General features: G+C 52.8%; 10 protein-coding genes across 10 annotated transcripts; 6 read left to right on the forward strand and 4 right to left on the reverse strand.

The window, feature by feature from the left end:
- NCS57_01088300 (Aminotransferase) lies at positions 1 to 1,823 on the forward strand (the record flags this gene model as incomplete). Its single annotated transcript, XM_053060612.1, has 6 exons — positions 1 to 481; positions 533 to 879; positions 936 to 1,023; positions 1,081 to 1,246; positions 1,308 to 1,506; positions 1,563 to 1,823. 6 exons carry the CDS (start codon positions 1 to 3, stop codon positions 1,821 to 1,823), a joined length of 1,542 nt encoding a protein of 513 aa, XP_052908998.1.
- A 675-nt stretch (positions 1,824 to 2,498) lies between these two features.
- On the forward strand, positions 2,499 to 3,635 carry NCS57_01088400 (uncharacterized protein; the record flags this gene model as incomplete). The annotated part of the gene is made up of 3 exons (XM_053060613.1): positions 2,499 to 3,352; positions 3,405 to 3,489; positions 3,543 to 3,635. 3 exons carry the CDS (start codon positions 2,499 to 2,501, stop codon positions 3,633 to 3,635), a joined length of 1,032 nt encoding a protein of 343 aa, XP_052908999.1.
- Positions 3,636 to 4,367: 732 nt separating this feature from the next.
- NCS57_01088500 (C6 transcription factor) lies at positions 4,368 to 5,980 on the reverse strand (the record flags this gene model as incomplete). The annotated part of the gene is made up of 3 exons (XM_053060614.1): positions 5,883 to 5,980; positions 5,526 to 5,824; positions 4,368 to 5,467 (listed from the first exon to the last, which is right to left on the reverse strand). Exons 1-3 carry the CDS (start codon positions 5,963 to 5,965, stop codon positions 4,368 to 4,370), a joined length of 1,482 nt encoding a protein of 493 aa, XP_052909000.1. The 5' UTR covers positions 5,966 to 5,980.
- Positions 5,981 to 6,363: 383 nt separating this feature from the next.
- NCS57_01088600 (Methylmalonate-semialdehyde dehydrogenase) lies at positions 6,364 to 8,135 on the reverse strand (the record flags this gene model as incomplete). Its single annotated transcript, XM_053060615.1, has 2 exons — positions 6,364 to 7,421; positions 7,478 to 8,135. 2 exons carry the CDS (start codon positions 8,133 to 8,135, stop codon positions 6,364 to 6,366), a joined length of 1,716 nt encoding a protein of 571 aa, XP_052909001.1.
- Positions 8,136 to 9,261: 1,126 nt separating this feature from the next.
- Positions 9,262 to 10,402, forward strand: NCS57_01088700 (uncharacterized protein; the record flags this gene model as incomplete). The annotated part of the gene is made up of 5 exons (XM_053060616.1): positions 9,262 to 9,526; positions 9,613 to 9,858; positions 9,912 to 10,044; positions 10,112 to 10,280; positions 10,328 to 10,402. The coding sequence occupies 5 exons, from the start codon at positions 9,262 to 9,264 to the stop codon at positions 10,400 to 10,402; spliced, it is 888 nt and encodes a 295-aa protein (XP_052909002.1).
- Positions 10,403 to 11,625: 1,223 nt separating this feature from the next.
- On the reverse strand, positions 11,626 to 12,847 carry NCS57_01088800 (ZZ-type domain-containing protein; the record flags this gene model as incomplete). Its single annotated transcript, XM_053060617.1, has 2 exons — positions 11,626 to 11,653; positions 11,874 to 12,847. The coding sequence occupies 2 exons, from the start codon at positions 12,845 to 12,847 to the stop codon at positions 11,626 to 11,628; spliced, it is 1,002 nt and encodes a 333-aa protein (XP_052909003.1).
- A 1,810-nt stretch (positions 12,848 to 14,657) lies between these two features.
- Positions 14,658 to 16,776, forward strand: NCS57_01088900 (Zn(2)-C6 fungal-type domain-containing protein; the record flags this gene model as incomplete). Its single annotated transcript, XM_053060618.1, has 4 exons — positions 14,658 to 15,610; positions 15,657 to 15,743; positions 15,790 to 16,518; positions 16,572 to 16,776. Exons 1-4 carry the CDS (start codon positions 14,688 to 14,690, stop codon positions 16,774 to 16,776), a joined length of 1,944 nt encoding a protein of 647 aa, XP_052909004.1. The 5' UTR covers positions 14,658 to 14,687.
- Positions 16,777 to 17,018: 242 nt separating this feature from the next.
- NCS57_01089000 (MFS domain-containing protein) lies at positions 17,019 to 18,930 on the reverse strand (the record flags this gene model as incomplete). Its single annotated transcript, XM_053060619.1, has 6 exons — positions 17,019 to 17,240; positions 17,294 to 17,697; positions 17,744 to 17,863; positions 17,912 to 18,192; positions 18,239 to 18,604; positions 18,713 to 18,930. The coding sequence occupies 6 exons, from the start codon at positions 18,928 to 18,930 to the stop codon at positions 17,019 to 17,021; spliced, it is 1,611 nt and encodes a 536-aa protein (XP_052909005.1).
- Positions 18,931 to 19,905: 975 nt separating this feature from the next.
- Positions 19,906 to 21,662, forward strand: NCS57_01089100 (Cellulase domain-containing protein; the record flags this gene model as incomplete). Its single annotated transcript, XM_053060620.1, has 5 exons — positions 19,906 to 19,980; positions 20,026 to 20,313; positions 20,364 to 20,868; positions 20,913 to 21,029; positions 21,076 to 21,662. 5 exons carry the CDS (start codon positions 19,906 to 19,908, stop codon positions 21,660 to 21,662), a joined length of 1,572 nt encoding a protein of 523 aa, XP_052909006.1.
- Positions 21,663 to 22,331: 669 nt separating this feature from the next.
- Positions 22,332 to 22,840, forward strand: NCS57_01089200 (uncharacterized protein; the record flags this gene model as incomplete). Its single annotated transcript, XM_053060621.1, has 2 exons — positions 22,332 to 22,695; positions 22,743 to 22,840. The coding sequence occupies 2 exons, from the start codon at positions 22,332 to 22,334 to the stop codon at positions 22,838 to 22,840; spliced, it is 462 nt and encodes a 153-aa protein (XP_052909007.1).
- Between the last annotated feature and the right edge of the window lie 106 nt (positions 22,841 to 22,946).

Here is a 22,946-nt window from a genome sequence, read left to right on the forward strand (position 1 = left end):
ATGCTCTGCCGAAGCACATCAAAGGTCCCGCTCAGGGCATTCGCTGGTGTTCGATCCGTCGTCGAAATCAATGTCGCCACATCGGTCAGGTCGACGAGACCTCCTTCGGCTCCTGCGGTCAGAGCCTTTTTGACTTCTGCAAGCTTCGTTGATGGTCGGACAGACCAGGGAGGCAAGGAAAATATCCCTAGCGCCGTCCTGCACCGAAGCCTCAAGGATGCGCCCCTGCAGGTGGTTTCAGGTGACGGCAAATACCTCACATTCTCCAATGGCCACAAGATCATGGACACGACCTGTGGTGCCGCTGTGGCATGCATTGGATACGGCAATAAGCGAGTTCAGAAAGCTATGACGGAGCAGATGGACAAGTTTGCGTATTGCAACTCGATGTTCTTTGGACATCCCGTTGGGGAGGCGCTGGCAGCCGAGCTCGTCAACGGAACAAACGGAGTCATGTCAAAGGCATACATTATGTGCTCTGGTTAGTATCTTGCTCTTCTCAAGTTATGCGAAACTGACCGTAGGCCTGTAGGGTCGGAGGCGATGGAGTCGGCCATGAAGATGGCACGCCAGTACTATGTGGAGCTCAGCCCGAAGCAGAACAAGCGAGTCAACTTCATCGCTCGCGAAGGCTCCTACCACAGCACTACATTGGGATCTCTTTCAATGAGCGGCCATGTTGCACGGCGAAGCCTCTTCCAGGACATGCTTTTGCCAAACGTTCATCGCGTATCCGCCTGCAACGCGTACCGGGGAATGAAGGAAGGGCAGACGGTTGAAGAGTACGTCCAACAGCTGGCAGACGAGCTCGACGCAAAGTTTCAGGAGATTGGGCCGGATACGGTCTGCGCCTTTGTGGCAGAGCCGGTGGTAGGAGCGGTATGTGCCTCAACCGTCCTATTGGGGCAGACTCGACTAACATGGTTTTCGCATAGACACTGGGCTGTGTTCCCGCCGTTCCAGGCTACTTCAAGGCTATGAGAAAAGTCTGTGATAAATACGGCGCTCTTCTTATCCTGGACGGTAAACCTTGAGCAACTATGGCCTCGATCGAGATATGTCCGGCTGACCCCTTTGCAGAAGTCATGTCCGGCATGGGCCGCTCCGGAACGTTGCACGCTTGGCAGCAAGAAGGCGTCACGCCCGACATCCAGACGCTCGCAAAGGGCCTTGGTGGTGGTTACGCATCGGTTGCCGGAATGCTGATCAACCATCGTGTTACGGATGCCCTGAAGAATGGCAGCGGGTACGCGCGCGACCGTCGTCGGTCTTTCAAGTTGCACGACGCTGACGGACATCAACTCTAGGGCTTTCTCGCACGGACACACATACCAGGGCCATCCTGTTGGATGTGCCGCGGCATTGGAAGTCCAGCGCATCATCCGAGAAGAGAACCTTGTCGAGAACGTTCGGGAGCAAGGAGCCTTGCTCGGAAAGCTGTTGCACAAATATCTCGATAGCCACCCGCATGTCGGTGATGTTCGCGGCAAGGGCTTGTTCTGGGGGGTGAGTGACTACCGATAGACAAAAAAATGGAGTGCAGTGGCTCACAGACTGGACAGATCGAGTTTGTTGCCGACAAGAAGACCAAGGAGCCATTTCCGCCATCTGCCGGCATCGCCAACGCCGTCCACACCAAAGGCCTAAACGACCTTGGCATTAGCTTGTATCCGGGAACGGGCACTATGAATGGCGTTGAAGGAGATCATGTCCTCTTGGCGCCGGCTTATACCAGCACAAGAGAGGAGATTGAGGAGATTGCACTAAAGGTCAAAGAGGCGGTGTTGCAAGCATTTGAGGGGGTCAAGTTGACTCGGAAATAAATCCGTTTGTAGCTTGAAGGTCGATTCTAGGAAATGAGAAGCCTTTCGACCATGATCTAGATATTGGGCACGAGATATGTGGTCCTCTTGGCGGCGCCTTGGACCGAATGCAACCCATGAGAAAGAGCGACTTCACAGTTGTCGCTCATGATAGATCAGAAGGGCGGCAGCAGCAATCCTGTAATTAAACACCCAACACTGGGCTCACGATGCCGTAGTTAAGCCTGCTAGTTGTTAATTCGTTGCTTCTTTTAGTACTGTACCCATAGGGGTAATTAAAAGGGCAAGGTCAGTCGGCGTTATTACATGATTAGATACGGGCCCGTCAGGTAGGGCCAGACTCTCTTCTCGCACTCTTACGCTTATTACGCCCGGGTGCCTTACGCCGCAGTCCAGTGCGCAGCCACAGTCAGTCAGTCAACCAGTCAGTGTCCAATCTTGTCAGAGGCAAAGAGCGAACTTCAAGACAACATCCACGGCCTGCGGGCTCTCGATTCGACGACGCGAAATCATAGCGCTTTACCTCGGAAGAGACACTTGGCTTCGGCCTTTCGTCTCCATTATATTTTCGCCTCCATTTTGTGGTGGCCTACTCGATCTGTTCTTCTACCCTCACAGTCAGTAGTCGCTCACGTTATGACCAAGCTTCTTCGACAATCGCCGTCGACCCTCGCCATGGCCAAGCCAACCATCCTTTACACTGGCCAGCCCATCATGTTTGCACATGAAGCTTGGGCCACGTTCCGCACTAGATTCGACATCCTCACCTACGACCTGAAGACGCGAGCCGAACTCATCGAGGCCTTCTCCCCAGGGGGTAAATACTCCAAGATCGACGCAATAATCCGCCCTAACCTCTCCCCAACCATGCTCCCTCCGCTCGATAAAGAGCTGGTTGGCCATCTGCCCTCTTCGTGCAAAATCGTCTCGTATTGTAACCATGGCTATGATGGCGAGGATGTCGAGGCTCTCGAGCGAAGAGGAATATGGTACTGCAACGGTGCCGGGGGCGCAACCGAGTCAACCGCCGACATTGGCCTTTTCCTTATCCTTGCCGCCTTTCGCTTTACCTCATTTGGTGAGCTGACTCTCCGAAAAACAGGAGAGGCTCGGCAGTTCCACGTCCAAGACATCTGCGCCGAAGCACACGAGCCCGGCGGCAAGGTCCTCGGGATAGTTGGGATGGGCGGAATCGGCACAGCGGTTGCAAGACGGGCTCGGGCTCTAGGCATGGCGATCCACTACTCAGACCGCCGCAGAAAACAGACCGGCGAGGAGGGGGCCCTTGGCAATGCAGTCTACCACGAGACTGTCGAGTCTCTACTTGAAGCCTGTGATTGCCTCCTCCTCACCTGTCCTCATACCCCAGAGACACATCACCTTGTCAATGCCGCCACGCTGGCAAAGATGAAGAGGGGGAGCAGAGTGGTAAATATCGGACGGGGCAAGTGTGTTGATGAAGATGCTTTGGCGGATGCCATCGAGACGGGGCATATTACAAGTGCAGCCTTGGACGTATTCCATGACGAGTAGGTGCTTTAACCCTTTACGGATGTTCTGTGACTAACACTGGATGGTTAGACCCATCATTAACCCGCGATTGCTCAAGAGTTGGAGAGTAACCCTACTTCCTCACATGGCTGGAAGCACTATTGATGCCGATAGGGTGAGAGATATTCATCGCTGATGCTTGCTAAGAAACATTGCTGATCAGGATAGAAATTCGAAGAAATCGCCATGCAGAATCTTGAAGCCTATTTCCTCGGTGATGGGAAGCCACTTACTCCTGTCAACAAGGTTTCTTCAAACTGATACAGGAAAGACACAGGATGGCATTTCCACAGCAAAGCAGAGCGAGAAAGAAAATTGGGCAGGACTGGGATATCTATAGCCATAACGATGTGCCATTATGATCTTGTTTGCCTCCCACTAGATTTGTGTGATGTAGCATCCCCGATAAGCTCCATGGGCGCTGTCATCGAGATCACCTTCGCCTTGTTGGTGGTGAGAGAGGAATAATGGCCAAGAGCTGCCAACCATACCATAAGGGACCCGAGAAACAATGAAATCGTGAAAGAATTCGTCTGATGGACGCACAAGCTTGCCCACACAAAGCCCCTCGCACTACTTATTCTGGAATCTACAGAGATCTTCGTGTAGTGCCCCAACAGGGTGGCTGGAGTGGTGCGACGGAAGCAACAAGAGGATGACACAATTCAAGCGAGGCTTAGCTAAATACGACGGGGGTCCTTTGCCCCAATCAGTATCATGTAACTCTCGTCACTGGGGATGGAACCTACTGTAGTCCAAGCGATCGCAGCACAAGGTCAGAGGTAAAACGCCAAGATACCTCGAGTCGATCAAATCGGCGTCCCAAGCTTGACGTGACCTCTCCAGTTGACAGCCTGGTCCTGTTGCGACCGGAGAACATGTACATGCTCCGACCAAGACTGAACAAAGGGCCCATCCTTAGCGCCAGCCCAAAGCACTCGGCGGCATCTTGTCTCATGACGCTGGGGATCGGCCGGGTTTCGGAGCGCAAAGCTAGGTCAGCAACAGGTCTTGTCCCGACGCGTCTAGAATCTGCGACCAGTCGGCATTGACGCCCGGCCTCGTTTTGCGCAGATCCCAGAGATCCTCCAGGACCTCGCGAGCCTGCCAGAGGTTCCGAAACTGTCGCTGCCTTGCCATGAGCCGAAGTCTCGAACGGACCATGTCGATGTGGTCCTGCGCAACCGACTCTCCGCCGGCTATGAAGACTGGAAAGAGGAGCGCCCCTTCTGGAGGGGACCCAACTGGGATTTCGGACACATGTTCAAGGGTCTTGACAACCTGCTCTTGAATCTTAGCCTGGATGTCATTCATCGCGCCCACCTCGGATCCCCAGGGGGCGAGGGCCACACGACGACTGGATTCTATGCGGCTGCGGACGAGTCGGTAGAGGACGATGAGGGCTGCAGCTCTGTATGAGTATGCAAGGGCTGCGAGTCCGGGGCTGGCATCGCGATGGCAATGCCAACCGAGTAGTTCCTGTTCAATCTCTGCACATGCAGACTGTAGCTGCCGTGACTTGTCTAGGATCTCATCGTCCGAATTCGGATCCTTGGTCATGGTCTCTTCACCTAGAAACCCGATGCGGGCAATGATGCTGAGGAGGCCAGTCGCAACGCCCACGCAGCTATCCACGACTTCGGTGATACCATCGAGGTAGTCTCCCCGCAGCAGGGGCGTCTTTCGCAAGGTGATGCTTCCAACTATGTCGTGATAGGCATAGTTGCGCAGGATCCACTGACCCTCTGTGCTGTGCTTGAAGGCCTCGGGCCCGTTGAGAAGTTTGCTACCGGAACGCGCCGCCGTAGACTTGATGATATTCTGCGTCCCTTTGAGGTGGGTGTACCAGGCTCTGCAATCACCCACGCCAACTTCGTATATGACAAAACCAAGACAGGCGGCAGCGTTTGTTTCGTGGTCTGCGACCTGATCCGAGGGCGTGCTGATGGCCGAGGCCAGGCTTTGTATGGCAGTTGATCTGGCCTCAAGAGCAGCGACCTTGTAAGAGTCGTCGTTTAGGGACAGATGCCTCAGGGCAAAGGCGAGGAGAACGTCGAACAGGGCCGTTGATTCCATAGCCATTGGGAGGAAGGCTGGTCAGCCACGAGTCAGCCAAAAGGTATCACCAGAAACAGAGACAAGAAGACTCACCGGTGAGAAAAGAATTAAACTCTTGGCTCACAGTCAAGTGTGTTGTCAACACCGAGATGTAGTACCTCATTGCCTGTCGCTTCTGTGGAGAATCGACACCGACACTCCCAGCACCACCTGCCAAGGGGGGGCTGTCGGGTGGGATCGTGGGTTGCGTGGATACCGCAAGGATGTTTGCACCTTTCTCAGCGGCCCAAGCATCCGGCACGACATGCTTTGCATCTTGACGGACGCACTTGAGGTTGAGACGCGAGCAGGTCCCGCAGACGGGAAAGTTGTTGTCTGTGCACTTCTTCCGTCTGGCGCTGGATCAGCACGAAAGATCGGCAGGGAGACAACAGAGGGTTACGGGCTTACCTATAGCGGCACGTCAAACAACCCCTCTTATCATGCTTGGAGCCGTTCCGCCTCCGGGGTTCCTTATGAGCAGATGAAGACATGGTCAGTTCAGGGAGTGTGAGGGTTCAGGGGCAAGGACAAACCAGAGCCAACGGCGTGTTGAGCGTATTTGAGCGGGACGAAGAAAAGGAACGTGACTGACACATGGTCTGTGCACAGACGAGTGATGATAAGCCAGCTTGCGGGGAAGATAAGCGGCAGTTCCAGGACGTACTAACCCCTCTATTTTCTGTAATGCATACAATAGTTGACTAAGAGCATGGATCAAAGACGGGTTGACCCCGACCAATCGGCTTACATTTAGGTCGGGATCATATGCCGGTGTCTAATCTGATCATAGTACAGCAGGATTCATAATTCTCCAATTGGCTTTTTTATTCCATTCTTTTTGATGCCTCTACTCTAGCCTCTTATCTGGCTACTAAGCCAACCTTCCCTCTCACTGCATCGTGGGCATCGCAACCGAAGACTTCTTAGATAGAGCATCGTTGGCTGCCCAGAAAGACGTCACGGTCTTCTGCTGGGTGTAGAAGTTGACGCCTGGCCTGCCATAGAAGGTATTTGCACCACCTCCTGCGATACTCTTCTTGTTGCCAGTGAAAGAGAACATGGGTAGCGGCACTGGGATCGGGACGTTGATGCCAACCTGGCCGGCCTCAATTCTCTTGCGATACGCCTCGGCCGTGGCACCAGATCGCGTAAACACGGCCGTTCCGTTGCCGTACTCGTTCTTATTGATAAGGTCGATGGCTTCATCAACAGTATCAACATGAAGACAGATGAGAACGGGACCGAAAATCTCTTGCTTGTAGCAGGTCATTTCAGGCGTAACATCGGCAATGATGGTTGGGCTGACCCAGTTGCCATTAGGATACTTGTCCAGCGGTCCCTTATTGCGGCCATCCAGGAGGATTTTGGCACCCTCCTCTTCAGCGCTCGCGATCAACTTCTCAATCCGATCTTTGCTTTCCGGGCTGATGACGGGCCCAACCTCGGAGCCCTTTTCGAAACCGCCATCGACCTTGAGCTTTCGAGCCTGGCCCACAATTTCGGGGAGCCAGTCCTTGGTTTCACCGACCGTGACCAAAGTCGTCAAAGCCATACAGCGCTGACCGGCAGCCCCAAAGGCACCACCGACGACGCTGTTGATGGTGTGGACCTTGTTGGCGTCAGGGAGAATGGTTGCATGATTCTTGGCTCCGAGGTTTGCCTGGACTCGCTTGCCGTTGGCCGATCCTCGCGTATAGATGTATTCGCCAGCTTTATTGCCGCCGATGAAGCTAATAGCTTTGATCGCAGGTTCGTCAATGATGAAGTCGACCGCCCGATGAGCGCCGTGGATGACATTCACAACGCCGTCAGGAAAGCCGGCTTTTTGGATCAGCTCAGCTAGGATCATTGCAGCGCCAGGGTCGCGTTCGGAAGGCTTCAAAATTATGGTATTGCCTGTGATGGTCGCGATCGGGATGCACCATAAAGGCACCATAGCAGGGAAGTCTAGGCCTGGTCAGTCTTGCGGATTTCCTTGCCTACACAGTTCTAGAGGCACTCACTGAAAGGACAAATAGCAGCGACAACACCGAGTGGTTCGCGGTAGGTGCGGGTTTCCATATCCTTGGATACTTCAAGCAACTCCCCCTTGAGGAACTCAGGGGCAGCGATCGCAGCCTCGGCAACCTGAATACCACGGAGCACATCGCCACGTGCATCAGCTAGTGTTTTGCCCTGCTCAATTGTGCAGCTGGCAGCCAGTCGGTCAAAGTTTTCGCGGATGAGCTGCACAAATCGGAACATGATTTGTTGACGGGTAAGGACTGTCGTCCTGCTCCACGATTCGTATGCTTTCTCGGCACTGGCGACCGCAGCCTTCATCTCGGCGTTGGTCATCTCGGGAACTCGAGTAACCAGGTTGTTGGTAGCCGGATCATGGAGGTCTATGTACTTGTTGGTGGTTGAGTTGAAGAATTTGTTGTCGATGAAGTAGGGAGTATCGACAGGATTGACCTTGTCATGGTTGGTTGGGAAGTTGGTGGTCGACGAAGGAAGAGTGACGGGTGAGTTTGAGAGAGTGGCCGTGGCGTGGATTTGGCGAACGGAGCCGGGTGTAGCATGAAATGTTGGTGCAGAGAAAACAAGCGATGAGCGGGTGCAGACAGTAGGTTGAGAAGCACGGCGAGTTGCGCCAGAGCCGCGAGAGATGAGGCGACGCATGATGACCGGGGCGAGTGTCGAAGATGTAGGAAAAGAACACAGATGTCAGAGTTAGGAGTGCCTGCAGAGCTGTAGGTTGGCGGATTTGGGGATGGGAGCAAAGGAGCTGAGACCTTTATACGATCTGGTAGGCTAAAGAAATCAATCCCAAGTAGAGTCAGCCTCGTCCAGGCCGGTCGACCCACGGAAATGGAAAAGGCAAAGCCAAAGCCGACGTGCCGGCGTACTGTACTCGAGAACTGAGGCCGGGTGATGGATGGATGCAACATGCCGGTTTGTAGGCGAGTCAGAAGTCCAGGTGACCTCCAAATTCGTGAGTGCGACCAGCGCCACTGTTTGTTCCGACATGATGCAAATTCCGGAGAAGTGCGGCAAAGGAACTCACGCGATAGCCGAGAGTCCGTTTTGCAGGAACTAACTGTATGATCTGTAAGCTCGCCAGCTTTTCCTAAGCCTCCCTCCCGGCGTATTGGGCGCCCACACCATCACCACCCTCAGGTGGAGAAAGAGCTGGGTTCCCGGCCACTGGTAAGACGTGTCTGCTTCCGATCTTGTTGCCCGTTGACGATCCACGGGGGCGGTACCATCGGCGTGGACGCATTGCGGCTAACCAGGTGCTGTACCTATCAGCAACTGGTTTCCCTCCAGCACCTGGTTTGGGTTTGGTGGAGCAGCAGGGTCGTACATGGCGACGGCTCCAGTCCAAAAGCGCGCCCTAAGCCGCCAGGTCATCCACAACTTGCCACCCACGCCTTACACCCTACGCCTTGCGGTCATACCCCACTCCCCGCGCCCAGCAAAGGGTTTGATTCCACGACGTGTTTTTGCTTAGGTCAATAAACCCGGGCGTGATTGAGGTTGCGGGTCTGTCTGCCCCTCTTCCCCAGTGGCAGCAGTGCACGAGGAAGACACAGGGTTGACGGGACTAACGGGGCTCTGTCAGCTCTGGCGGCTCTGGCGTAACGGGCGTGTTCTTTATCAGACTACATTTCCAGTCAGGCCAAGGGAGGGGAGGGGGTGCAACAGGCCGACCTGAGAGATAAAAGAGGGGCCTGGGGAGCGATTCCACTTGCTCTCAACACAACGCACTAACTACACTCTATTCACTGGCGTTTTTATCTCGGCCATGTCGACCACTACTACTACTCAGACCACCAACACAGTCTCGCACTCTCAGGTGCAACTGGCGGCGGCACCTGTCGCCGTTGGTCACAACTTCCAGGACCTCGCTCGCGGAGATCGCGCTGGGCGACTGAAGCTCAAGGGCATTCCGACCTTCTCGGACCCTGTGGCCCAGCGGCAATGGATGAAAGAGCACATGGCTGCAGCATTCCGGTTCTTTGCCAAGCACGGATATGCTGAGGGCATTGCTGGCCATATCTCGATGCGTGGTGAGAAGACCCGTTCCATGGCCGGGAACAAGCAAAGCACAACACATTCTAACCACGTTTTCCCTGCCAAGACCCAATTCTACCAGACCACCTTTGGCTGAACCCATATGCGAAGCACTTTGCCGATATGAGGGCATCTGACCTGGTCCTCGTCGACCACGACGGCTATGTTGTCGAAGGCGGAAACCAGGCCGTCGTCAACACGGCGGGGTTCATCATCCATTCCGAGGTTCACAAGGCGAGACCAGATGTCTGGGCCGCTGCCCACGCTCACAGTGTCCATGGCAAGACATGGAGCGCGTTCGGCAGACCGGTTGATATGCTCACTCAAGGTGCGTCGTCATACATGACCTCTTTACCATGATCCCTATTGACCAATTTACAGACTCGTGCAACTTCTATGGCAAACAGAGTGTCTACGACGACCACGGAGGCGCAGCACTCGCTCAGGAGGAAGGGCAGGCAATCGCAGCAGCACTGGGCAAGGATAACATGGTCTGCATTTTGAAGAACCACGGGTTCGTCGCTCGCACCTCTTCCGTGTGAATGTCACCTGGAACTGGGCCACTGACTCCCTCATAACAGATTATTGACAGCAGGTCGTACAGTTGACGAGGCAGCCTTTCTTTTCTACAGCCTCGACAAAGCCTGCCACTCGCAGCTCATGGCGGAAGCCGCGGCTGCTAACTCGATCGCCAAGACAATTATCTCGGATGAAGTTGCTCAGTTCAACGCTGAAGTTATTCAGAGCGCGGCAAGTGATGAGAATGGCTATGGTGCAACACACGCTAATTAAAATAGGATAACTTCTACATTGAGTTTCAACCCGAGTTTGATCTGATTGTGAAGGAGAGCAACGGAGAGGTGCTACTATAGCGTCAGACTAGTTATAATAAGCATCTTATAGGTAATTATAACTTAGGTCTTAAGGGGTATAACTATTGTAACGTAGGGCTATCTTTATGATTTACCTTGATCTATATATTTTACGTGTTATTACTTCTAAGATAATTCTCTCTTTTTTATTTGAAATGGTAATAAGGATTTTTTAATTAGGGTTAGTCTATTTAATAACTCAGAGATTACTTAGCTAGATATTAAAAATACATAATTACCCTTAGAGCAATTACACAAGGTTTGATTTAATATACCCTTTTAATATAAAAGCTATGCTGTATGCTTGGTCAAGATCAATATGGCCATAATTTGCAGCGCGTAACCAAGCATCGGATAGGCTCAGAAGAAGGGAAGACTGGGTCTCGACTCAGGCGACCCCACCAACATCGTCACGCTGTGAACAGGATGTTCGGTGATGGAATTAGTGTATCAGCCAGCTCCCGGTGAAGCTTCATTTCCGGTCATGACCTGTATCTCCACCGTCAAATCACTCAAAATTCGCTTAATAGAAAGCTTAAAGTTTGAACTATTCTTTTCATAAACGAGTGACCATTTGATAAGCGTTAAATACTTCGAGTTCGCTGCGAATTTTTATTCGCCGAATGTCCAAAACCAGGAGCCCCCCCGCCCGGTCTGTCTCAAGAGGAAGCTTCCCTAGGATGCTCAATTGACTGAAAATCATGAGAACCGTGGGTCAAATCTGCTCTCAGGGTGCATTTAGAGCAGTAGTCGAAATCAGAACAGACCAGACAATTGAAACGGGTTCCATAGATATCCTGTTGCCGATGAGCAGGTTGTCCGGGAAGGAAGAAGAGAAGGGCAGTAACTTACGAGACCACAGCCATCACATACAGCATCATGTCTCAGAGAGTGATCAAGAGTCAAAATATCCAGAACCCACAATCTCCGATTGCCGATCATCTCGTTAGTCATCGATATTCGGTAGGAATACTCGTCTTTGCAGTATCCCAACAGTCTATCGCCACGATGGAGATACTGGCTTCGTGGAAGTGTCATCCATGAAGGGTCCATCTGGGCAGCAACGGATTGTGGTTCAATAGGGGGTTTGACAGGACTGAACAAATGGCCTCCAAACTGACAAACAGGGTTGAAATCTGGATCAAATCCTAGTTTCAGTGCCCGAGATCCAGATTCCGAACTTAACCATATTGATCCAGCAGTGCCACTTGATCCTGTTGGTATTACGAGAACTCGGTCCTCGTCAGACCACTTATTCAATGAGTTGACCTCCGAGACCCTGTCGTTTCCCCTTGACGGAACGGTCGTAATTTTTGTTGGCAGCGTTCGAATCCAGAACCCGTACAAACGATTCATCGGACGCTCCCTATAATCTCTTTGTCGAATGTAGATTTGCTTGAATTGGGCTTTCGATGCCAATCTTGCCTCAAAGGTCTGGGTGTCCGTTCCTTCTAGTAGCACTCTGACATACTGATCTCTTTCTGGGAGAAGTTGCAGGTAGACTCCGACGCGACTGTTGGGAATGTTTTCCAGCTCACAATCAAGCGCAGCAAGATATGTCTCCATGGCCCAGGGTACCATGGGTAGCTCTATCGACAACCCCTTAGTTGTAAGGGAGTATGGAATTCGATTCCATTTGGACTTGGATGGGATGATGTTGAAGCAGTCGATAAAATCCATGGGAGATTTCGCTAGCAACCCGCGATAGTTGCTGCTGTTGCTCTTCCAGGCAAAGAGAGACTGGTCATCCGAGATCTTCATAATCTCTTCTTGAAGCCGGATAAATGCCCGTTCGCCTTCACCATATAACATGGGCATGTTGACTTTGAAGAACCCTAGGAGGCTATAAGCCCTGTCTTCCGATCTGGTCGTTGTCCGCTTCGCCGCCCAAGACATCCTCTTCGCGATGCTGAAGTCATCGGGATCCGCACCTTCAAGCATGGCCGCATCGATGTTTGTTATGCTCGAGATGATATCCTTGAGACTTTCTTTTGTCCCAATTTTCTGCCAGGCGCAATTGAAGAACTCGACGGTCGCAGGCGCTATGAGCTCCTGCAGTGTCCAACCTCGGGTGAACCACACGCTCTCTCCGAAGCTCGCATCCTCCGACGGATCAGTCGTCTCGACATCAGCCAAGTACGCGTAGCATACTGCTGCATTTTGATACCACCGATACATTGAATTGATGGACTCGGTCAGCTCCGCACTACTGGTCTTGTCGATGCAGCAGGTATCGACCCACGCGAACCCAAGCCCGTCTTTGAGAGCCTGGTCGCAGCATCGCTTGATTTTGTGGTAGCCTGCCTTGGTGGTAGCTGTGCCATCCTGCATGTCTTTCAGAGACACCTCACCATTTAGCCACCTGTGCGAGAGAATTGCGTATGCTGGAGTGTCATCGCTGAAGAACTCTTCGATCTCCAAAGTTGTCGAGTTGAGAAGGCGCATAGTGGTGGGGTTTCTTGAGTTAGAGACAATTTGTGTGTGTGCGTTTGTTAAGAATTGTGTTGAATTCATGAAGAAGAAAAAGAAAGAAGAGAGGAAAGAAAGAAAACCGCGCAAAGCGGTAAGCGCGGATGGATTATTCCTCCGTCACGACCCTGCACGGGCATGATGCCCCCTGTGATAGAGGGATCGCAGTGCTGGTCGCAAATCTTATGGGGGCCTCTAGTCCCGCGTTTCCACCATGGTTTCTAACCGCTTTCACAGGCAAAGGAACAGATTCCGAGAAGCATGAAGGATGAACCCAGTGCCCGACGTCAAGGAACTGTGAGTGTGGGGACCGTACAATTTGTCTTGGGTTTGGATTCCTTTTGGCAATCATCAGAATAAATGCCGAGCCAATCGAATTGGTTCATCGAGAGTGTAGATGAGTAGGCCAGCCTCCAGCACGCCCTACAGGATTGGCGCTCAAATAGCATCAGTCCTAAGGAATCTCGTTGCTATCCCACGATCTGAAATACTCACACAAGTTACTCAGGCTTGTATTTTGAAATGGCTGATCAACTCAACCACACCGCTGTCGCGTCGCAGACGCTCTTCAACGTCAAAGGCTTGGTTGCCCTAGTGACAAAAGGTGGTTCTGGTATGGGGCATTCCCCAACTTCCTCCCCTAGTACGTATGTTCTAATACACATAGGGCTTGGTTTGATGGTAGCAAAAGGGGTTGCCAGAAACGGAACTGCCAAAGCCTATATCGCAGGTAGACGCCTCGAATTCTTGCAGGAAGCTGCAGCTGCTATAGGTCCTCAAGTCGCAACTCCCACGCCCCAAAAAACACTAGAAGACTGGGCCGCGCAAAACGTCAGCCATGACGTTCAGTCCTACATAGATACATGTACGATCAATGTCACGGCTGTCTGGTACACGGCTATGGCCTGCCTAACGCTCCTAGATGCGGACAATCGAAAAGGCAACTTGCAGTAAGCATCGCAATTTATTACCACAACTTCAATTGCGGGCTTCAACAAGAAAGCACCGAGCGGATGGGCTTATGGCCAGTCTAAGGTAGCAGCAGTATTGGTCACTAAACAGCTAGCTGTGACACTCATTCAATGGAACATCCGGTAGGTAATCTTTCAACCATGGAGATTCAAGACATGCACTTACAAACTCTAAGGGCAAATGGAATCGCACCTGGTTGAAAGTTAACATTTCCATACCAATACGGCAGCATTTCACAATCCCAGCTTTTCTCAGCACTCATTTTCTAATACCTCGTTTAGTACTCCCAAGTGCTAGGTCGGTTAACACTGTCAAACCGTACAAGAACGACGCAGATGACAGCCTGGCAATTCCTCAAAATATTGTACCGTTGCAACGGATGGGCGAAGAACAAGAACGCCGGTACAGTTCTTTACCTAGCATCGCAGGCTGGTGCATATACAAATGGGGCAATCCTAGTAGTAGATGGAGGGCGACTTGGTAATTTCCATAGTACTTTGTAAGCTCTAAGGAGAACAGGCCTTTATAACTTATAACTGTGCGGAATGAGTGGAATTGTCTTTTCTGGTTTTTGTGCCTTTGGCTTTGTCTTTTCCTAGATCGAGATTCCAGAGACCAAGGACATTGCCTATGCACGGATCGATGCCTTGTTTCATTCTATAGCACTGGCCCGAAAGTTCAAGGCTATGTCACAGGAAAGACAAAATTATTTTAAACTCCCTCTTCCCCCGGTAGGTACCCGGGGTTTTCCCGCTCGGCGATCATATACACGTGACCACCCTTAGACCAATGTGCAGGGTCCAACCCGACAACTTCATCCTTCTACCCTCAGATCCGAAATGCCATGAGCTCAACATCATTCCCAACCTCTCAGTACTTCCCCCCCCGCCGCCGTGTCTGGCAGGCCTGCACAAACTGCCGCGCCCGGAAGACGCGGTGCGACGCCGCCAAGCCAAAGTGCAGCCTGTGCGTGACGCAGAACGTAGCCTGCGTGTACAGGGACTCGCAGCAGCCAAAGATCGAGGCCAATACGCTGATCCTCCTCGAGAGGATACAGCTGCTCGAGGATCGCATCTTTGCAGCGCCAGGGTTTGGCGGCGGGCAAGATGATAATGTGACACATCAGCCGCCTGGAGCAGGGTGGCAGGGCGGTGGTGAGAATGATGCGCCAGAGATGGAGCCGCAGGATTTTCAGATCTTGATCCCGCTGTCGCACACGGCTTGTGCGAATCACGTGTTTAATTGGCCTATTGTGCGGCAGCTGCTCTCGGATATCGCCCCGACGAGGACCTCTCACGGGAATGTTCTTTCGACTGAAGCGACCGACATCTTCTTCCAGCGGAAGCCTGACCAGGAACCGAAGCCGTTTCCTCCGGAGTCGTGGAGAATATCTGTGTTTGGGGATTCCTTCGAGAGGTATCGACGCATGTTGGACTCGTACTTTGCAGAGGTCAATGTGTTCTTCCCTCTCTTGTCGCATGATGAAATGCTGGACGTGCTGCATCGGGTCTCTGGCTCTGAAGGACGTGATGGAGAAGGCGGTCATTCCGTGTCGCCTGCTCGTTACTGTCTTTTGCTGCTTGTGCTTTGCTTGGGTGATTTGGCTCCTCGGAAACGACCGTTCCGATCACCTGAAACTGGGGAGGAAAGCCAGGATTCTCCGGCAGAATTTCCATATGTTCAGCTGTGGCAGAAGGCGCAGCTGTTAATGGGGCACATCTCCTCGGATCTGACGCTCGAGGCGACGCAGTGTGCCATGCTTGCTAGGTGAGAGGCCATTCATCTAGATATCAAGAGGTGCTGACATGAGTAGTATATACATGGGAGCAAGAGGTCAAGTGTCGGACTCGTTTCACTGGGCGCATGCTACGGCTGTGAAATGTGAGGCTTTGGCGAAGAGGTAAGCTCGAACCTGGTCGTCTTGATGATGTTACTCACCCCGCTAGGACTCTTATCGGCTCAAAGGAAGACGACGTCTTTTCCGAAGCATTCCGTCGGCTGTACTGGGTAGCCTTCATCTTCGAGGGTGACTTTGTCTCCGAAATATCCATCACTCTGCCCTCAGGCATTGCCCGCTACGAGGACCTCGTCCCGTACCCCATCCAAGGCGCTCCACGTGGTAAATCTGCCGAGACTACCACCCCCAGACCGGAGCCCGCGTCGCTAGATCCCGCAGAGGAGCTGGTCGCCTTTCAGATCAGCACTAACGCCGCCATCCGGCGGTTCCTCAACCACGTCAACAGCGTCGTCTACGACAGCAAGGACCACTTCCGCATGACGCGGACAAACTACGCCAACTGGCTCCTTCGCACAACCGATGACCTCTGGTCTTACCACAGCACCATATACCGCAACCTCCCAGACGTTCTGCTTAGTCGGGCGGAGGAGCAGCAGCATCCGGGGGAGGAGGCATCCCCGGGGACGTCGAGGCGCCTGGGCAACCACGCGTGGAATATTGTCCGGCTTCAGGGGCGGTACTACGCCGGGCAGTACATTGTCCACAGGCCGTTTATCGAGTACGTCCTGCTCAATGTGGGTCACTTTCACACGCACCCGTGCAAGGAGGCCATACTAGAGAGGTGCAGGATGTGCCTTGAGGGGTGCAAGGGCTTTATCGGCGTGTTTGATGCGAATCCTGTTAATAGGATAACGTCTCTGTTTGCAAGCGGCATGGTGTAAGTTGACGCTCCCCTTGATGGAGTAGTTGTTGTTCTGATGGTTGTGTTAGCACCTTTACGATGGTCATGATACTGCGAATTGCGACGTTTTGCGATGTGTTGAGGGAGATTTTGCCGGGGGATATCGAGGAGACGATTCTGGTGGGGAAGAGGAATCTCAGAAAGTTTGGGGTTAGCGTTGGGGAGTTTGGCTGGCATTTGGAGGTGCTGGAAAAGTTGGATGCAGCGTGCAGGGAGAGGATGGCTGCTCGATAGTGGGAAGAGCCTCGCTGAGAAAGATGTATTCCAAGTTGCACTGGTGGGACCGAGGTAACCGCTATTGACTTGCTGGCGATGCTACCATGGTGTTGAGCAGCATTCAAGGAACATCAATAACCACAGACACATACAAACGTGGCTTCACTATGTCTGCTCACAAAGTTCAGCTATAGAATTGCTTGAGTCCATACTATCATATCTCTCGATTTCTTGCATGAGACTGCATCACCTCATTGCCACTAGACCTTGCGCTCGACATTCTCATCCTGCTCCACGACACCATCATTCTTAAGGTCAGTCACCCGAACATCCGCAGCCTCACCATCAAATATAACGGCAATTTCCTCAAGAGCCTTGCCCTTTGTCTCGAGGAACCACCCGTAGGCGATGAAACTCTCCACGGCGAGGATGGCAACATAGACAAGGTAGTACTTCCAGCCAATGTCGTCAAGGCCAATCGGCTACAAAAGTCAACTCAATCCAACAATTAAAGATGCAAGACGATGGGACTCACGTTGACGTATTGGTTCACAAAGACAGCGCACTTTGTAGAAAACACATATGTAGCCATCCCTTTGGCGCGGATCGAATACGGCAGAACCTCAACAGAGTAGGCGACCGGCAGCGGCGAAAAGGCAATGCAGTAGAACATCTGGAAGACAAAGATGAGAGCCATGACTGCTATGCCCGCGGCTTTGGCGCCCGTCTTGTCAAACTCGGCGGATGCGATCGTCCAGGCCGTAAAGACTGTGAGCATGCCGAGGGTTGACGCACGGAAGAGAGGGCGGCGGCCGACACGCTCGACGAAGAAGGCGGTTGTGAGGGCGAGGGCAAAGTTCCAGACGTTGATGAGGCCGTTGACGAGGGCCTGGATGTTTTTGTTTGTGATGCCGACCGTGTCCATGACGCGGGAGAGATCTGACGCGATTAGAGGGTGTTTGAGGGGGAGATAGGTGGCACTTACAGTAGGCGATGAGGCCATTTCCTGACCATTGGCTCATGAAGCCCATGCAAAGGACGAGGAACATGCGGTATCGGTTGCCGCTGGTGCTGACCATGGACTTCCAGGTTGTTGCTCCGGAGACTAGGACAGTGTTAGTAGACAGCTATCTACGGTGCTTGGACAACTCACGCTTCTCGTTGTCAATTGCAGCGCGGATCTCTTCGTATTCACATCGGACAAGCTCGGTTTCGTTACCGTCTCCATGGTATTGCTTCAGGGCGGCGAGGGCCTCGTCACCGCGGTCCTTGGACATGAGCCATCGAGGGGATTCAGGCAGGAACCAGATGGTGGACAACTGGATCAAGCTAGGTGCCATCTGGAGGAGTGAAGGAAGTCTCCAAGACCAGGTGCTGGGGATTCGACGCGTGCCAAATGTGATCCAAGCTGCTGCGATGCTGCCTAGGAACCAACTGTAGGGGTTAGCAATGTTACTTCCACAAATTGAGTGAGTCCTACCAAGTATTGCAGATGGCGGTTACAGTGACGCGATCCTTGGGGTGCGAAAGCTCAGAGACGAGACTGGGTGCAGAAGTAGTCGCAAACGACAGCCCGAATCCTAGGATGAACCTACTGACGACAAACATGGCAAAGTTGACGCTCTCGCACTGGAGGACCGCCCCGATGATCATGATAATGCTGCCGACGGTGATTCCCCAGCGGCGGCCAAACCTGTCGGCGACGTAGGGGGCGATGGGGGTGGAGCAGATGGATCCGAGGGACATGATGGAGCTCATGAGGCCGAGCTGGGCGCCTCGTGGGTTGTCGAAGAAGTCGTCCCAGTAGGAGACCGTCTGGAGAGAATTCATCATGCTACCATCGTATCTAATTGAAGTGGAATATTAGCAATCATGATGATGAGGCGATGTGTTGAAGCCAGGCCCTTGATGGGATAACTGAGCCACAAGACCGATGATGATGAGGAGAACGTACCCGCTGGTTGCGTAGGAGACGACGGCTGCTGGAAAGAGGAGAAAGTAGAGCCGTCGACGGGCTGCGGAGTGATACCATGGTGGTGCATCCCCTGCGAGCTGGGCCATGCGAGAGGGCTCGTACGAGTCCTTGGCTGGGGCATCGCCGCCTTGCTTGCGTGCTTTGCGGGCTGCTTGGTCCTGCCGGGGGGCTGGGAGGCGTTGACGGAGGGCATTCATGATGGAGAGAGAAGGAGTGATGTCGAGTGCTTGATGGATGCTGGTTCAAGTGGCATCTACAGCTTCTTTATATCAGAGCATCAAAGGACCCAACGCCACTAGACTCGCGCGGCTAATGTAATTGAGTTTCTTCTGCCCAGGAAAAAAGGATCAGAGACCACGAGATGGAGACGGCATTTAGGCGAGTTGGTGTTGAGAGACCGGGGTGATTTCCCCCACAGGCATCAACAAGAACGGAGAAGTCCTAGAGGGCTCCCCATGGGGATATGGCAAGGTTTTTCGTGTCAGGGTACCTAGTTGAGTCAGTGGTCATGACTAGTAAAGCCGGTGGCATGGGTGGGAGTGGTAGTTTGGCATGGAGATCCCCCTCACAAAAGGAATCCTCGGGTCAGGCCAATGGCGTTGCTTCGGGGGAGCTAAATCGCAAGCCCGAATAGTCTCCACTTTTTGACCCTCCATTAGCTCCGCCGTAGCGTCGGGGATGGTTTTCTAGTTTCGGTGGGCAATGGCATCACTTGGGCCATTGGACGACGCGGCGGATGATGAGCAGGCCGAGGATGAGTTGAGTGGCGCTAGTCAGACGAGGTGTTTTTCTGCCGATGACGAGGATTGGTAAAAGAACAGGTGGTTTCTTAGCGGGACTAATATGCAGGGGTGTTTGTAAGTTGGTCAGGAGAGTTATGTTATGCCGACATACAGCCAAGATCCCAACATTTACACGTCCATCATGTCTCAAACTCCCCATTCAGTGGGGCTGCTAGAGAATGAGCCATTTAGCCTATTATCGCGTGGAGCATGTCATGGCAGCATAGGATGATCGACTGAATGTTCTCCGAACAGGGTCGGAGGATGCGCCATTCACATGGAGACGACCAAGATAACAGGTGGGTATTTAGGGGCTCTGTTCTCCCTGGGTTCTCCTCTCTGGTCAAAACCCTTTTTTGAAATTTCTCTTCATTATCTGTTGGAGTCAAAATGGCTACCGGAATGCTGAGAACGTCAGGCACCAGCATCGTCGATGCAGATGGCAAGCCCGTCCTCCTCCGAGGCGTAAGTCCTACAGCACCATACATCAGCTCAAACTGACACTTTAAGACCACTCTCGGCGGCTGGATGATGATGGAGAACTTCATCAACGGCTTCCCCGGCCGCGAGTGCCAGATCCGCGCAGCCCTCCTCAAGGTACTCGGCCGCGAAAAGTACGACTTCTTCTTCGACAAGTTCCTCGAGTACTTCTTCACAGAAAAGGACGGCGAGTTCCTCTCGTCGCTGGGCTTCAACTGCCTCCGCCTATCGTTCAACTACCACCACTTTGAGGACGACATGGATCCCTTTGTCATCAAGGAGGAGGGCTTCAAGCATCTTGACAGGGCGATTGAGATTGTAAGTTTCCAAGGGTGTTTATGGACTGAGCTAACCCCTGCGACTTCTAGTGCACAAAGTACAAGATCTATGCCATATTAGACCTCCACTCAGCGCCCGGCGGCCAGAACCAGGACTGGCACTCTGACAACCCCACCGGCTACGCGGCATTCTGGGACCACAAACACTTCCAGGATAGGGTCGTCCACCTGTGGGAGGTCATTGCCAATCGGTACAAGGGCAATCCCTGGATCGCGGGATACAACCTGTTGAACGAGCCGGCTGACGAGCAGTGGACCCGGCTGCTCTCGTTTTATGATAGGATAGTACCTGCTGTGAGGGCAGTTGACCGTGATCACATCCTGTTTTTGGAGGGAAACACTTTCAGCATGGACTTTTCGGGTTTCACAGACGTGTTTCCGAATTCTGTGTACGCGATCCACGATTACTGTGGTTTCGGGTTCCCCAACAGGATCGGTAGGTATCAGGGCCTGAAGGAGCAGGATGAGTACATCCGGAAGATGTACGATAGAAAGGCGGCCTTTATGAAGGAGCATGGAGTCCCAGTATGGAACGGTAAGATAGCGTTCCTGATTATGAGACTGTTACTGATCAAGCAGGCGAGTTTGGCCCCATCTACGAGCGGGAGGAGTACAATCCCGACTACAAAGTCCAGAACGACGAGCGGTTCAACATGCTAGACAAGCAGATGGCCATATACACGGCCGAAAGCATCGGTAAGCCTCCACCAACTCCAATTCCACCAATTACTTACACATTTAGCATGGAGCATCTGGTGCTACAAGGACATCAACGTCATGGGCCTTGCATACGTCTCCCCCTCGTCCCCGTGGCTCAAGCTCCTCTCCCCCATCATCCGCAAGAAGCGCGACCTCGCCGTCGATTCGTGGGCCTACGACGACGCGCACCTCCAAGAAGGCCTCTTCGTCCCCCTGCACAAGTGGTTCGAGGACAACGTCCCCGCGAAGCACAGCAAGAAGTACCCCTGGCAGTGGCGCATGCACATGCACGTCTTCCGCGGGATACGCGGCATCACCATGGCCGAGTACATGATCCCGGAGTGGGCAGAGTACTTTAGGGGCAAGACGTTTGACGAGCTGGATGAGTTGGCAGCCAGTTGGAAGATTGAGAACTGCGTGCAGAGGGAGAGGCTGAATGAGCTGCTGAGCCTGTATGCGCCGATGGAGGCGATGGATCCTCGCCTGGAGGGAAAGGTCATACAACTCGAGGAGGTCAAGGAGGAGGCTGTCAAGGCGAAAGAGAGTGTTTCGGGGGTTGGGGTGTTTGAGCTGGCGCCGGGGGAGAAGAGGCCTGCGGTCACGGTGCAGATGGTGAAGCAGGCTGCTTGAGGGAAAACATTATGAATAGTGATTCAATTGATGGGAACGAGAGTGGATAAGAAGTGGATAGAGGGAATGCGAGGAATAGGTTGTGTTTTTATCTCCGCCTGGTATTAGAGTAATAGTACCTTACGGTATTGGGTTTTGATACCTTCATGTATTGAATGACTGTGTTTTTTGCTGTTGTGGCTGATGGATTCTTGTCACCATTGCAGGTAATAAGTAATATTACTTTGACCAGGCCCCGCATGATGGAAAAGCTGGAAAGTAAGTTTCATTCTTGTGCGGAAAACCTTTGTTTCCGTTTCGGCATGTTGTGAATGAGGGGTTGAGAGAATCTTGTTTGCAAATACGCCTCCCAACTTAAATAAATGCGCTCGGGTTAGTCCACGCGACCGGTTCCCACCCTCCGGATATTGAGTTTCCCTGTCATCTTGTCGTTAAACACACTGCATACGTGAATGATGAAACGCGTGCATCATCGGGCAGCAAGTTGAAGCTGTCGGTGTCGGCCCAGATCGATTCAGGCAGGATTCATGGCATTATATCAGCACGTCGTTCCTCCCATGTAGTCGGAGAGACCATACCAAGTATTCCTCACTGCCAAGTAGTTCCCAACTCGCATTTGACCTATCGGCCCAAACAGTGAAGCGATTTGCGCCCCGAGCCAGTGACAATATGACTAGCAGGGAGCTCTTGGTGGTGATTCTGAACCACACCAACGAGGAGCTCGATCTCGAACCAGACTCCCCAAGTCTCCAGCACGGCCATTGGATGGACACACCGGATTCACGACCGCCAGCACAAATCTTAGCCGGCGAGAGTGGTATGTTGCGCTGCAAGTCGAGCCACGTGGGTGCCGGAGTCAGCGGCTCAGTCACCTACCGAGTCATCGGCTACGAAGAGAGCTACAAGGTGACGTTTCTATGGAACGTGCCATATGTTGGACAGAACAAGTTTGACTCCCTCTGCGCGGCCGAGGGCTTCGCGGTTAGGATGCTGGGCGGGCGGGGGAACCAGGCTGTTGCGGTCTTTGTGTTTGGTAAGTTTACCATCAGGCCGGAAACGTGATCTAACAGCCTCTACTAGAACCAACCCAGAGCCAGATATCGGATGATAATGTGAGTGCCGCTATCATCAAGGGTCCTGTCGAGTGTGCCGAGGCACCATTAGGTAGTTTCCATTAGGTCAATATCACAAGGTTCTCAGGGAAATAGTCCCCAGAGCAAAGCAAGTGTCAGTGATGGACGATCCTACATTACTGGGTCAGAGTCGCAGTCAATTCTCTCCAAG

This window comes from Fusarium keratoplasticum, chromosome 9 (assembly GCF_025433545.1).
Source record: "Fusarium keratoplasticum isolate Fu6.1 chromosome 9, whole genome shotgun sequence".
Classification (NCBI taxonomy): domain Eukaryota; kingdom Fungi; phylum Ascomycota; class Sordariomycetes; order Hypocreales; family Nectriaceae; genus Fusarium; species Fusarium keratoplasticum.